The sequence below is a fragment of the Fusarium keratoplasticum genome, chromosome 1, assembly GCF_025433545.1.
Source record: "Fusarium keratoplasticum isolate Fu6.1 chromosome 1, whole genome shotgun sequence".
Classification (NCBI taxonomy): Eukaryota; Fungi; Ascomycota; class Sordariomycetes; order Hypocreales; family Nectriaceae; genus Fusarium; species Fusarium keratoplasticum.
In genome coordinates, this window is record NC_070529.1 from 4,338,278 (window position 1) to 4,353,107 (window position 14,830).

Genomic DNA, 14,830 nt, shown 5'->3' on the forward strand with positions numbered 1-14,830 from the left:
GGCGAGGGTCTCCAATACACGATGAGCAAGAAAGAGTGTGTTGAGACGTTGGTCTGGGGTTGATCCGAGGGATGAGTCGTTCGGCGAGGAAAGCGGGATACCATATTAGATTGAGAATGCACTCCTTTCCCCTTCAAGTGTCCCGCGTGATAGATTTGTGAACATGTATTCAAAATTCCGTGTTGTTTGATGTGACTGTGTGGGCAGCTCATAGGTTGGCCAGGTTGGCCATGTCGGCGAGCCTCAACGGCGCAAATGAGGCCTGATGTCGACAGATCAAGTGGGTGATGTTATAATGGAACCAGCATGGCATGGTGCTGTTTGGGTTCAACCAGCAATTGGATTGGCGTGGATCGTAACTTTTTCGATCCGGATGGGTTCCTTCGGCCTGTTCTTCCGATCAACCTCGACAGCCTCCATCTTGGCCAAGGTCGCCAGGCCCTCGTCTCCAATGACGCGTCCAAAGATGGTGTTGAGGCCGTCCAGATGCGGTGCCTTGTCAAAGGTGATGAAGAACTGCGAGCCGTTCGTGCCGGGTCCCTTGTTGGCCATGGACACGACACCTCGCGCGCCGTGTCGCAGCGCGGGTCGAATCTCGTCCTCGAACGCGCCTCCCCAGATGCTGCGTCCGCCCTTGGGGTTCTCGGGGGGGTTCGGTGTCGCGGGAGCTCCGGTCTGGGTCATGAACTTGGGGATAAGGCGGTGAAAGGGTGATTGATCGTAGTAGCCCGATGCGCAGAGGGCGAGGAAGTTCTGGCAGAGGTTGCTGGTCAGCCAAAGGTCCATAAGGCCTGGACGCAAATCGATGACTTACCTCGGCCGTCTTGGGCACGCTTTCGCAGTAGACTTCAATCTTGATATCGCCTAGCGACGTATGGAGAGTAACTGACATTTTGCCTGTCTGAGGTGGTGCGGCGATGCTGTTGTGGAGGTTAGAGAGAAGGTTGGTGCAATTGCGAAGAAAGATGGGAAGGAAACCACACAAGTTGAATGCCCCACTATCACCAACACCCAGGCACCCAGGCGACTTCGACCATCACAAGCAAGCACATCAATACCAGCAAACGTACTCGATGGCATTTTCCCCCGTTTTCTGTTATTTCTGTTTGTCTTCTCCTCCTCTTTCTCTACCCCAGTCTTCTCGTCTTCCTCTTTTCTCCCCTCCCCTCACATCTCCTCCCTCTCTCCTCTTCCTCTCCTCTTCCTCCTCTCTCCCTCATCTCTTCGCGATCGGTTCTACTTATTCCCTTCTCTCCCCAGCTACACTATCTTTTTCCCTCTTCCATCGGACTTGCTCACCTTCTTGGTAGCATTTTATCCTCTCGCTGGCTACTTTGCCTAGCTCCTGGCAGCTTCCGATCATGATTCACTCTCCCACTCCTCTAGGATTGTCAAACAGCACCCTCTGACGCCCTTTGCGTCTTCCTTTTGGCTTCTATCGCTCACCGTCATACCCAGTACCAGTGCTAAATCCTACAAAATCAGTCTCTGCAGAAACGGCGCTCCCGGCTAGTCCCTCATGGGTAATGATTCTGTCAACAGAACAGGTCAGGAAGCACCCTTTCCTACTGTGGTCGTCCGCCCAGAAGATCCCCTGAATTTTTCCATCGCACAGGTTCTCTTCGATGAGGTTACGGGCATACCCGACGTTTCTCGGATCCCTGAATTTTTCTACCAGAGACTTGCCGAGAAGCTGTTCTCGATGTTCCATCGGAAGCCAGAGGAGCATCCCGAATGCTTTGAAGCAACTGTGTGCCAGCTGCGCAAGCCCTGTGTCCTTGTTGGCAATCTCTGGGGCGAGTAGGACGGATCCAAACATGTCATCAAGTTGATGGAGGAAGTTGCGAAGAACAACGCTTAGATGAAAGACTATGTCTTCACCCTCCCGGCCCCCATCGCCTCGACAGCTTTCACTATCTCTGAGTCGCGAGGCATTGGGTCGCAGTCCAATGCCCTCGGTGCTTCCATGATCCGAACAGAGGATGTCTTTCCGCATGTGAGCAAGTCGATCGATGTGTTCAAGCGCGAACACACGGGTATCGTTTGCGTGGGGCTGCGTTCTATGAATGCAGTCGTCAACCAAGACCTTCTCGTCAACGAAGGTCTGAAACGCAGTGACGCGATTTTGTGGACTCGATATCACCAGAAGGCTCACATGGTCCTCCCCACCTCGGTCAATCTCACCAGCGATGAGTTTCTTGCCCAAAACCAGCACTGGCTTGACCTCCTTCCTCGTTCGACCGTTGACATGGAGGTTGGGAAAGTCGTCAAGGAACATGTGCTGCAGAACATTGACCAGAATACTGCCCGGCTTGTGCCCGAGCAGTATCGAACCACGCTGTTCTACTTTTGCGGCTCGATCAACGAAAAGGCTCGGCAGGATTGGCTCCGAGAGAGTCCTCTCCCGGAAGTCACCGTCAATCGTCCTATTCCTTTGCCCAAGATTGTCGAAACTCAGCCCATGCGCCAAGCTGCCAGAAAGCTCGAGAGATTCGCCTTTAAGCTCAAGAAGACGAACCCTACCGATGCCGCCGACCTCAAGCATATATCGGATACCATCACCCTGCTCTGCGATGTGCAATACCAGGCAGAGATCAAAGCCACGGTCAAGATGGAGGCCATGGAGGCCAAGTTCAGCAAATATTTCCAAAAGATCCAACTTCTCAACTGCCCAGCCATGACAGACATCATCGACAATCTGAACAAGGAACAGGAGAAGGTATTCGTGGATTTTCGCGGGCGTGCTATCACTGTTCAGGACGAAGATGGGGCAAGCGCCTGTCAGATGACCAACAAGGAATGGCTTCTCACTTACCGCAGCCTGAATGATGCCAAGATTCAGCGGTGGATTGATCTCTATGTCGAACTCTCTGGTATTGAGACGGGTATCCCGGAAACTTGGAAGGCGCTCATCATGGATACCGAATCCAACTCGTCGTCTTCGCTAGTGGTGTCTTCGGGATGATAATCTTCATCTGGACCCGATTCGCGGACTGGAGAATGCTTGCTGTTCGCACCTAGGGTCTTGGCCGAGCAGCTGACTGGTTAGGGCCAATTGACTCTGTCCTCCACAGAGCTCGAACCTTGCCGACGGCCCATCCATGCTAAAGATTATAGACGAGGCCAACAGCAGACAGCAAAGAGAACCCGCCGCTTTCCACCGGCTTACTGTCGAGGCGTCACATTATGGGGATGGGTGGTGAGCGTCTTTGGCGGAAAGACGTCTCGTCCTGGACCAGTTTAGATCACCAGTCTCTGACCATGAGTCCTGATTTAGGTAACATCATCATAATTTTATACTTAAATGTAGCTAAATCTAGGCTATGATTCTCCTATCCTTAAGCAAATAATCGCATAAGGTCGTTATAACTCCGTGTGGGAAGTTGACCTCTCTAAACTCGTGTCAGGTAATGTCCAGCAGTGGAGGCGCTGAGAGGATCGCCTTCGGGATTCCTTGCCGTCCCCTTCTGCCAGGCTTCGAGAACCGGTTCCCCAGGGGTTTACAAAGGCATCCTCTTCATCTCGTTGATGGAATGGCAGGTGAGGGCGGACGGTTTCGGGTATTTCGTTGGAGTAAGCCGGAGGGGATGGCTGGTCCAGAGGATTCTCAAACATGATACCGAGAGCGTACGTCCCCCAAAAAGGTGTATCGTACAATTATCCTCTTTTCAGTCCTAAGATGTGATGAGAAGACGATAGTGGCTGTGATACACTTAGAAGAGCCAGGCTACCATTCCTCTCTCATTCCATGGCGTACCTATTAGTTTGTCTCGCCAGTTATATCACGGTCGTAGATATCGCATGTAATTTGGGAATGCCGTTTAAGAACACCCCTCTTGTTCACTTCGACGGGCTCCAGAGAGGACAAGGGTGGTGTCCATATCTTCAGAAGGTCGTCTCGGATCCCAGAGATAGCTTCAGTCACGCAAGCTTCTAGTGGGGGGTCCTCAACGACATTGGTGACCGTTTTCCAGTCTAGAGCAGGCATGTGACGCCGGGGAGTTCCTCGCATTGTGTCCGCGCTCTGGTCCATTCCAGCGAGGGGGGGAAGCTCCGGTTCGAAGTTATAGCGCTGATGATTTATATGGGAGGCCATGGCCAACTTTAAATGGAATGCCAAACCGAATTCTGTGTGATTTAGATGAGCTTTCTGTCAGAAGAGGGTGTGATGGGTCTCAAGTTTTGCAAATGAGCTCAGGTATCTATTGTGAAGCAGCTAGCCCAGCAGCTACGCCAGGTCGGTGGTAGTATGGGATCACATTCTTGAAGCTATATACATTTCTATCGATTAAGAATTATCTAGGTTGAGCCCGGATTACCTCCTTATTTGGTCTACTGCTAAGTACCTGCTCGACTCACGATGTTTCACGCCAAGACCAGAAGGCAGAGCATCAAGCGAGGCCTGGCCAGGGTGAAGGGACCAAAACAAGGGGAGTTGCTACAAAATACCAATTCAAGAAATTAATCGAAAAATCGTCTGATAACATGGTAGGCAGACTTTGCCGGCTCGAACAAGCAGCGTGTGTACAAAGGGTGTTGGTGATGATGCTACACGCAGCAGAGTGACGTCATGTGAGCCACTTCATTGTTCTCCTTGTCCCTTCTCCAACCTCTATTTCAAACATCCAGACTTAAGCCTACTTATTTGCTCTAGATTCTATTCACATCATCTATGCAGCCTGCCTTGCAACCACCATGTGAAGCCATCCCCACGATGCTCCCCAATCCAGGAACCGCCATCAGCCTTACGACGCTAAACCAAATGCGTCAAAACAGTGGCTTATCGGCTCGAAGCCCGTCTCAGCCACATCATCAGTGGCTCGAGCATGTGGCGTGAGCTCTCTGCTTCATTACACGCCCCCTCCATCATCTGCCCAATTTACCAACAAGTGCCGGCACAAAAAATGCTCCGTTAGCACAAATGACACTATGAAAAGACGGTGTGTGGCCGATAAAGAGACGCGCTTGTTGTTTGTTGTTTAGACGCGGTTGTTCGTGATTTTGCTATCTAATTTCCGCAAAAAGCCACAGGTGGAATGGCCAGTGACATTTCTCCGTGTGGGACGTAATTTGCCCAGCGGCTGGTGACCTCTCGGCCGAGAGCCGCGGGTTGGGAGGGTGTGCTACCCTATGCTGATAAGTCGACATCTTGGGATGTTGAAGGCTACAGTTTCTGCGGATGTAATCACATATTTTAGGTGTTTGTCTGAATTTCTCGTGTCTGATACAGGTCTGGTATGGATATAGGCAGTACCCTGCGCCCGTTGGTGACTTAAACGTCCCCATCAGCTGATGATGTGATGACCTCCAAGCTTACTCCTGGACTTACACGGATCACTGCAACGTAGCCACCGCAACTCCAGACATGCTCCATCCAGCAGCATGAGCCGCGCAAGACAATAGCACAGATAGGAGACTACCAGGAGACACCCCTTAGGCATTGCTGATATGATAGAACGGATTTGGATAGCGACGATTCCACAGACGCGCAATGTCAGGGCGCATCCAAGCGAACTACCGGTCCGAACAGATCACTTGCCGACAAGGGGGGAGGGGGTAAACCGGATGATGACTTCCTTTTCCATCCTACCTACGAGACATGCATACGACAACGACCGCCTTGGAAAAGAAAGAGAAGAAAAAAATCCACTGTCCAGGCCGTTGGATTCAAGGAATGCTCAGGTGCCGTGGAATTCGGCCGGTGAGCCACACCTTACCCATAAGCGAGGAATGCACAAAGTGAGTGCGACCCCCTTAGCCGACACATCTATCCACGCGATGAATGAATGGATTTAATGTATGTCACCAAGGGGCACGCGCATATCGGATGCTTAACATAACTAGTCTAGCCAACCAAGGGGCGAGCGCATACGAGGAGAAGAGGGGGGGAGGGGACATGCAACCTCCAGGGGTAAGCTACAAGAAACCCACCAGCATGAACCCAGCATCTCTTGTTCAATTAAACCAAACTCTGCCTGTGCTTGTACCCAACAAACCCTATAAGCTTGATTCCCTTAAGACAGCCCTACTATAATCCCCCCTTGGCCCTTGCATGCGCATCTTTCTCCTAGTCAGGGGCACAGAGAGAAGAGGTTGGTGGCCGTTTTGAAAGGCGGTGGATGGGCCGTCTTTGATTGCGAGACCCGAGATTACACACTCCCCACAGCGGGAAATTTCCCTGACGTCACCTCTTCCCAACCTCCGCTCCATTCATCGACGATCTAGATCGTTCTGTTAAAGTGAAGCGAGCGCGGGTGAAGCCAAGGACGTTGAGTATCACATTACATGCCGTTTATCGGGTTTAATACGAAAAGTCAAGGAATGGAGAGAGATATAGATCTGGGTGAAAAGAATTTTACTTCTTTTTTTTGTGCCTGTTACGTACAACTACCTATACACAGGACGGGGGGTCGGGTCGAAGATATCGGAGAGGTACTAGCCTTCTCCGGTTGTTCCATAATGAAGGCACATGACAGTACCAAATATCCTTCCCCCGGGACGACGTTCCATCGATGCCTTCATGGTCACCCGGGGTATGCTTCGTCGTCCCTCATCCATCTTTCGAAAGAATTATGCAGACGTTTAACTGCAGTCGTGAAGAGTAGGCCCGCCTCATCGTACCAGACCGAGGTCAGACTCCATCGTCCCTCTTTCAAAGCCATTCCATAAAATAAAAAAACCTCTTTTCCCTATCGTGGGGGTATCCTTTTTTTCCATCGCGGAGGGACCTGTACTGGTGCATTCTCGGTCTTCCCTGGTTCCGTTTCGAGGTTGGGCCAAGCTCCCCTGTAGTAAATCTATTCCGTTGAATCTGCCTCAAGTGGTGGTGATTCTTCCTCACGCAGGTCCTTTTTGTCGGTTCGGTATCCCTTCCACGCCGGGGAGGGCGAGTCGCATGTATCGGATCGGGGCCTGAAAAGCAAACGAATTGCTGAAATAAAAAAAAAAAAAAAAAAGGGTATGATCCGCGTATTCCTTTTTTTGGGTGCCGCAAGACTTGATGAGAAATTTTGACTTCGCAAGGAAAATAAAAGCAGTCGCTAAATGCCAAAAAAAAGATGAGAGTGAATGAGAGAGAGATCATTCTGTTGTGCAACCATGCAATGGATTCGAACAAATGCTAGAATGTCGGAAGGATGGTTTGTGTGTAAAGGTTGGTTGTGTCGATGCTGCATACTGGCAGCCAGGTCAACAAGACCCAGTCGTCACGAGTTCCATTATTGGTTCATGCCGTGTTGGTTCACGAAGCCGTTATATTGTTGTTGTTGCCCATACGCCGAGGCGTGGTGGTGAGGGGTTGGTGTTACCGGGCACCGAGGGGGCAGGCCGTAGCAGTCCTTGGCTATGTTGTGGTTGTTGCTCATTAATGAGTTGCTATCAGGGGTGATAGGGGGAGTCAGGTATCCATCAAACCCCATCGTGGCGCTGTGGCCTTTTTGGGGTGTGCTGTAGATGTTGCTGGTGTGCTTGTTGATGGGCTCGGCGTGCGGTGTGGTGGGATTCGCAGCTCGACGCGCGAGGTCGGCCTGCTCAGCCATGAACTCGGCGAGCTTCTGAGACACTCGAGAGTAGCTGGGGGTCGAGTACTTGCGGGCGAGGGTGGCCGAGGGCTGGTGGAGGTGGTGCGACAGTGTCAGCAGCGTCATGTTCTCTGTGTGATCCCACTCTCCGTCGTTGACTTCGGGTCGGGCGAGGATGGCACGCGCGAGGGCGAGAGAAGATCGAGCCATCATCGAGGGCTTGGTAGAGACAAAGTCGCGGTAGTACAGGGCGATCTCGCAGAGGTAGGCAGCCATGTGCTCAACCTCCTGGTCGTCTCCCTCCTCCGTCACCATGAGTTGAGCAAACAGGTCGACAGTGGGGTGTCCTATGGTCCAGTCGAGAGTGTTCAGAACATGCATCTCCATCTGAGTAAACATTCCAGCATCGTAGAGTCCGCAGCACATGTTGTTAAGCTCGTGAATCTGAGGCACCCTATCCTTCTTGTCACCATACTTGGCAGCGATGAGGAGGGCGGCACATCCAACAAGCTGGTAATGTTGCTTGTAAACCACTCGCTTGGAGCAGTACCGGTCGAGGAGGTTGACGGTGAGGAACAGGGTCTCGGGCAAGAGGGCGAAGGCGGCGTGGGCCTCGATGAGGAAGTCGATGAGGTAGGGCCTCATAAACCACTGGATCTCGCGCTGCATGTCAATGAGGGAAGCATCGGGGAGAGTCTCTTCCTGTGAAAGGTCAGCAAAAGACGCCTAACAGTGCGCAATGTTCAACATGCCTCCATCCGTCGCAAGTGCCGCATGATATCCTCGAGGTACTCGTCGGCCGCTAACCGGGAGAGCTCGCCGGCAATCATATCTTGGCGCTGGCGGGCGAGCATCTTGATTGTCTCCTGAGTAGAGATTCTCGGGTGATGGTCATCGGACTCGACGAAGAAGGAGCCGTCATCGTGAGAGTAAGCCATGTTGGGTGGTTGAGTTGTCAAATGGCTAGAGTAAAAGGCTTGGTGGCTTGATGAAATGAGAGACGGGTCGGTTCGCCAGGAATCTCGTTGGTGTGAAGGAGCGTTTGATGAAGTGTGCAAGAGAGTGATGCACACCGAAATTAGGTTATTAAGATATTAAAGAACGTGGTGGAAGAAAACGAAAAGAATGACCGTGGCTGGTAACGAGACCAGAAGCATGTAGAGGCAAGGAAAGGGATTGGAAAAGGGGTCGTTTAAAGACTAGTCGACTGAAGGGCTCTAGAAACGGGATATGCGTCAGTACGAGGTTCCATGCTAGCGTGCGGCATCTCGATTCTGCCAAGACAGTGCTAAATGGCCCGATGAATAGAATCGTGGGCTGTTGAAAGAGGCATCCCTTGGGTGATGGGGACGGGCTGGCACGAGGGACTGGGGCGATTGGCACGAGTGCCGTATCGAGGGGAGAGGGAGGCTTACCGCCACAGCTCGGGGAGGTGGACAGCTCAGTCGGGAGATGAGACAGTCCCTGAGATTGTGTGGGAACAACGAGTTAACGTCTCCCACGGGGCAAAGCTCAAGGAAGCTGGTGAAGCGTGGAGGTTGTGGAGAGGACGGCGGTATGCGGAAGAATGATCCTCGGCATGCAGCTGGAAGGGGAGATTAGAATTACTATCTAACCTCGGGGTCTTCGACTCGAAGACATACCTTCCTCACGCTCTTGACGCTTCGAAAATCGATGTCGGTTACCGGGTCAGGGTTGACGGGGTAGCCGAGTAGTTCAGGTGGTGGGATAGTGATCTTGAACCTCAAAGCTATCGAGATTCAAGAATTCAACAATCCACAGTCGTCACTCGTCGTGAATTCTTCTGCCCTAGTGCTCGAAGGGGTATTCGACCAAGGTTGAACAGGCTAGTCCGGCCGGAGGGTCGATGAACCAGTCTCGGGAAGGGCAGCAAAAGAGATCGTCTCGTGTGAAGGGAGCGGGTGCGTCGATAGGCGGCGTCGGCGGCTGGCGACAGGGAGTGGAAGAGACTGGAATTCCTGGTCGACGGACCTTGGAATTTGGCAAGAGTCGAAAGGAGAAGGTCGAGTTTTAAGGGCTAACTTGGGTACCAGAAGGAATAGTGAAATACCAGCAAAGGTGTTTTTTGATTCACTTTTCCAGTCCGGCCTTTTTTCTTTTGGTTCCGTCTCACAACCTTTTTCGAGGTTCGCCCTGACCTTTAATAGGACAGGAGATGGGGCTCTTGAGGGAGAGGTGTCGAGTTGAATGCCCTGGGGTGTGGTGAGAATTCTCCTCGTCCCAAGCGCGTCTTTTCAGGCCTGCTGTGGTCGAGTCAGGAGGGAAGACGTAACGAGAGATGAGGGAATGTGGTGGATGAGGGAGAGGGAGAGAGAGAGGAAGGGGGAGGATGCGGATGAAGAGGTAGGAGGAGGATGGAGAAGAGGGAAAAGGACTGGGTGAGAGGTACACGAGTAGTTTTAACGGAACCAGCCCAGCCCAGCCAGCCTGCAGCAGTAGACGGGAGGGGGGGAGTACGCAGAGACGCAGCTAGACGCAGCGCAGCACAGCACAGGTAGGTTGGCTGGCCTGGCTGGCTGGCTGGCTCCGTGGATCCATCCCTCCATTCATCCAAGGATGGCTTGACCTTGGTTTTTCTGGGACGGGTACCGGTTGCGGGTACCGTACGGGGTTGCTGACCAGGTACCTGCGCGCCGGGCAACAGCGGTGGAGGTACCTAGACGCGGCCCCTGCTAGGAGGCCCCCAGGAGTCACACACCCACGGCCACGGTCGCGCGCCCACCACGAGGAGGAGCCACAGGATCCTGGCACTCCTTGGAGTGAGTTTCTCAGACTTGGCTTTCACAGCAGCGCAGCTCAACTCTTGCGGTTCCCTTCCCTGTTCTGTCCTTTGGCGGAGAATCGCCTGTGGGATCGATCTCCAGAGCAACTCTGAGCCGAGGGGGTGCATGATGCCTCCAGGACCGTTCTGTTGTGCTCTGTTCTTGGATGCACTGCGAATCACCAAAACGCCTCTGCCTCAACACCTCCAAACATCACGCACCTCACCCAAGGAACGCTGTTCGGGGGCTGGACCAGAGGAAGAGTAGCTTGGGCTCATCGCGGGCTTGACTTTTGCTTGCTGTGCTGAGCGGGAGGGGGCTTGGGGGTGAGGGCAGAAAGCAGCCAAAAAAGCATGGGGCATGGGGGCGTGCAAGGTACGGCACTGTACTTTGGGAGGAGTGGACTGGACGCCAAATACGTACCTGGCTTGGCTTGGCTGGCTTGAGCGTGTGCGGTGCGTGCTTCGAAGCGTGTATGAAGCGTGTGAAGCCTGTGCTGGCCCGGGCGAGTTGTGCCAATTGTGTCGTGTCGTAGCGTGTTCTTGTCTCTCGGCTGGGGAAATTCGGCGCACGCTGGGGCAGGGATCCGCGCGCGGATGCAATGGAGACCGGGCGTGTGAGACTGGCTGGTCTGGTGTTTGTTGGATGTATCCGTAGGTGAGTAAAAGATGACCGCGTCAACAGTCAAGGTGATGGTCAAGATGCGATCTGTTGGTGTTGATGATCGGATGGTGATGGATCAGGATGAGCATCTCTGGGGAGTGACAGATAAAAGAGCAGAAGGCAAGAGCAAGTTGAAATATACCGAATTGAGACGTGTTGAGGATCATTGGCCGAGCAGTTCGCAAAAGGCAGAATTGGCCCAAAGGGTATAATTCCTTTGAAGCTAAAAGCGGAATGTGTGGCACATCCGTGATGAGATATAACCTCAGATTTCTACCTCAGATTCAGCGCCGCAGTATGCCCGCACCAAGCCGAATTGTTCCATTTATTTGTTGTTGACCATTAATTCACCCTCTTATGACGTCGAGATGCAAATGAATCAAGACCACGACATATTGTTTGTTTGGAAATATGCATCTCGCGGCCTGGTTGAGCGAGGCCACAGGCGGCCTTTTTGTGTCCGTCCATGTCTGATATTGTGCTCATGTGAGGTGCACTGCGCAGGCTCACCACAGATGGCGAGCCGAACTGTAGAGGTGACATTTGCATTTGCAGCGCACCCTTTCGTCACCTGTTCTGTAGAGCCACCATCAGAGTCAACACGCTCAAGACACCACCACGACCGCGACCTCGTTCCAGACCTGCCTTAGACCCCGAAGCTATCGCCGCGATGTCGAGCCAGCAAAGCAAGGCAGTGCCTGTGGTAGCATTTGTCAGGCTGCTGCGCAGTGCAGCACTGCGTTGCGGTGCATGATTACTCAAGGCAGAAATCATGACACTACTATCATGACGGCTGCATCGATCTTGGGCCATGTAAAAGCAACCAGGGGTTTCTTAGATGCCCCTCTCACCGATATAGCGAGATCTCTTTTTCCATGTACATGCCTCTACATCCATACCTCGGATACGAACAACCTCGTCGCCCCGATGCTGGTCCCATCTCAAACTCGTGGCATGGATTCCCCTTACGGACGGGCCACGCTTCTGCACTCTAACGGAGCTCCGGGCTGCCCGCGACGTCGACAACATCCCATCTGCTGTACCTGGGATGACTGTTGTTGCAGGCAGTACTGTTAGTGCGTCGCCCTAAAACATGTCAGCATCGATAGGTATCGTCGATGAACTGCGAGGCTTGCTTCTGCCAGGTTCCAGTGTCAAACACTGACGCCGACCAGACGCGAGCGCATTCATCTCGCGCGCTGCGTCCTCATTTCTCGTTCCCGTGTCGTTCCCCAGTTGTCGCCAATCCATACCGACACCAAACCCGCGCCAGACTAGATCGACTCCGTGATTCTCTGCCGCCATGGGCATCTCCGACGGAAGGGGGTGTTGCAGTGGATTTTCAGGGCGTCCCCTCTTGGCCTATGGCATGTCGCCCAGACACCGTCTATCGAAGCTCGAAAACGGCCCTCAAAAGGAGCCACAAAAACCTTGGGTTCCAAAAACGATGCCAGCGACTGGACTGGTCGGTCGCGTTGCCCTCACTTCAAATCTTGGATGCCGCATCCCCGCCTGGACCAATCACCTTTTGTTGCCCGCGACTTCTCGCATCGTCCTGGAGCCCAAAGGCCAATTAATCATGCATGTCATCCATGATGAGCACCTCGCTTCTTGTGCCTTGCCTAGGATTTGTTTCTCCCTCACGTCCTGTCTGCTCATTGACATTAGCAGTTGGGTCATTCACCCCCACTGCTTGGTGACTTGCACTTCAATATATCCACTAGACTACAGGCCGCTAGGCAAGCCCTGGGCTCAGAGGTGAGGTTCACCAGCCAGCATGCCCTTGGCTTCCATTGTGCAGCGGTCGCGCAGCGTCATGGACCAGCTGTCATTTACACTTGCATCTACATGACGATTTGTCTGTCGCGCCAGCGCGTGTTCTGTAGCGCAGCCCTACATAAAACCGTTCAAACTCCCTTCGCGATGCGATGCGATGCGCGCCGTGCTCGCGCGTTGCCTGACGGTTGGTGGCTCAGGGGGTGGACCGGCCGTGCTACACGCTTCCATCAGTCGTGAGACGCTGTCAGCTCTTTTCTGCCCTGCTTGCATCCCGGGCAATTATTTTGTGACGTTTTTTCGGAGCATCTTTTGCAGAAGCCTCCTCCGTTGCCAAGGCCCCTCGGTCATGGAAATATCATCATTCATTCGCTGGGTCTGTTCCCCGCCTTCATCAACACATGTTCACAAAAGTGTCACTATTCGCATAACCCCAAAAGTCAATTTATTAAAACGGGCTCCTTCCGATGCAAAGCAAAGATTTTTCTTGATGAGTTGTCAGCTTCCTCAGGTCGAGCCTCATCTGCCGCTTGGAGCAATCTGCCCCCTTTTAAGATGCTGAATATAGCTGAAATAGTCTCCTGTCGCAGACGAGTTATTTGCCCTTCTGTTGGGCCTCGCACAGCCGTAGACCCATCTCGGGACGATCTTTGTTTCCTTCATGTCCCCTCATCCATGTATCGCGGTTATAATCCGCTGCTAGTAAAAGGAGGCTGCTTGCTTGGCGAGACGATCAACCTACACCTCGAGAGAAAGTCCATGCCGTGGCTGCGTGTTTCCACCGGACAATGGACGCCATCAGCTAGCCGTCCAACTCAAAGCCACGTCCATAGCGGCAGAGGCTATAGCGTCGCACTCCGTACGCGGGTTAATTACGGAGGAGAAGGCATCACGTCTCATGTAATCACCAACAGAGACTCTGATCGTCTCGTCTCATGGATCCAGCTCCTAGAGTGCATCTTCTGCAGCGGCCGCCTCACCGAAAGTTTGAGCCGTGCTTGCGCAACAGCGTCGTGCCCGGTCTGTGGTTGGAAAAATCGCCCGATGCTCATTTCCATCCCATGCCGCCGCGTTCAAGCCGCTCCGTTCTGCTGCTGCAAGGGATTGGAAGCCCACGGCCCCCACAGGCGCGAACGGAGGATCCCCACGCACCGTACACTTGCACAGATGGTACGCATAGGCGAGCACAATCTAAGCACAATGCCTTTGTGTCGTCCGTTCCGTAGGTCGTGACGAGTTACGCCGTGTTTCCTATTGTACGGCAGATGCCAGAGTCAGTTAGTTGGTCCATCAGAGTTTAGCTTCCGGAAGTTGCCCAGTTGGCGATCAGCTTGAAAGAGTGCCACCGAGTCAATTGCCTCTCAACTGGTTAATTCTCCGTGCCTGGCATAAGGATAGGAATGTTGCAACTATCCCGCCAGATCCTCTCAGCCTGTCACATGAGTCTGACACCGATTCAACGTCCGTGAAACAAAATCTCAGCCGCCGGTGCTCCGTACCACGGTCGCAGACCCAAACCCCGGGCGCCGTTTTTTATCTCTTACTGAGAGATTTCACCTGCCTGGTTAACCGTCGCATCCATCACGGAGAGACGCCGTTGCGGAGGTCGCAGGTCCGGAATAGCCGTTGGCGTACGGGTGCTGGTACAGGGCACAAGACGCAGTTGGGCGTGGATCATCAGAGACCTGTCTTTGTCGTGACAATGACAATGGAACCAATCCACTGAGAGCACACGACAACCAAGGCACGACAAAGCACGACAACCTGCCTAGGCAAGGCACGCACACGACCTAACTAGATAGATGGGCCCGGCGCCGGTGCTTGTTAAAAAAGTAACACATACACGTCCAACCTGCACCCCTTTAACCCGTCGGTCGCGCGTAAGGCCCTGGGACGCGCCTCTCTCGCGTCAAATGGCGACGCAGCGACCACCAGCCAATGACACGGCCCAGACGCGCACCTCATGAGACTCTGCAGTCAGCGCATCTGGCCCGGACCCAGGTGGCTGGGCGAACGAGAGAGGAAAGATGAGATGGGGGAGGCAGGCTAAGTTTAGCGGCCGGGCACCTAGGGAAACCCTGTAGACAG

General features: G+C 53.3%; 3 protein-coding genes across 3 annotated transcripts; 1 reads left to right on the plus strand and 2 right to left on the minus strand.

The window, feature by feature from the left end:
* Window positions 1–327: 327 nt before the first annotated feature.
* On the minus strand, window positions 328–1,819 carry NCS57_00129300 (Peptidyl-prolyl cis-trans isomerase; the record flags this gene model as incomplete). Its single annotated transcript, XM_053051361.1, has 3 exons — window positions 328–753; window positions 815–920; window positions 1,455–1,819. 3 exons carry the CDS (start codon window positions 1,817–1,819, stop codon window positions 328–330), a joined length of 897 nt encoding a protein of 298 aa, XP_052919876.1.
* A 42-nt stretch (window positions 1,820–1,861) lies between these two features.
* NCS57_00129400 (uncharacterized protein) lies at window positions 1,862–2,965 on the plus strand (the record flags this gene model as incomplete). Its single annotated transcript, XM_053051362.1, has 1 exon — window positions 1,862–2,965. One exon carries the CDS (start codon window positions 1,862–1,864, stop codon window positions 2,963–2,965), a length of 1,104 nt encoding a protein of 367 aa, XP_052919877.1.
* A 4,252-nt stretch (window positions 2,966–7,217) lies between these two features.
* Window positions 7,218–8,458, minus strand: NCS57_00129500 (Cyclin N-terminal domain-containing protein; the record flags this gene model as incomplete). The annotated part of the gene is made up of 2 exons (XM_053051363.1): window positions 7,218–8,222; window positions 8,273–8,458. 2 exons carry the CDS (start codon window positions 8,456–8,458, stop codon window positions 7,218–7,220), a joined length of 1,191 nt encoding a protein of 396 aa, XP_052919878.1.
* Between the last annotated feature and the right edge of the window lie 6,372 nt (window positions 8,459–14,830).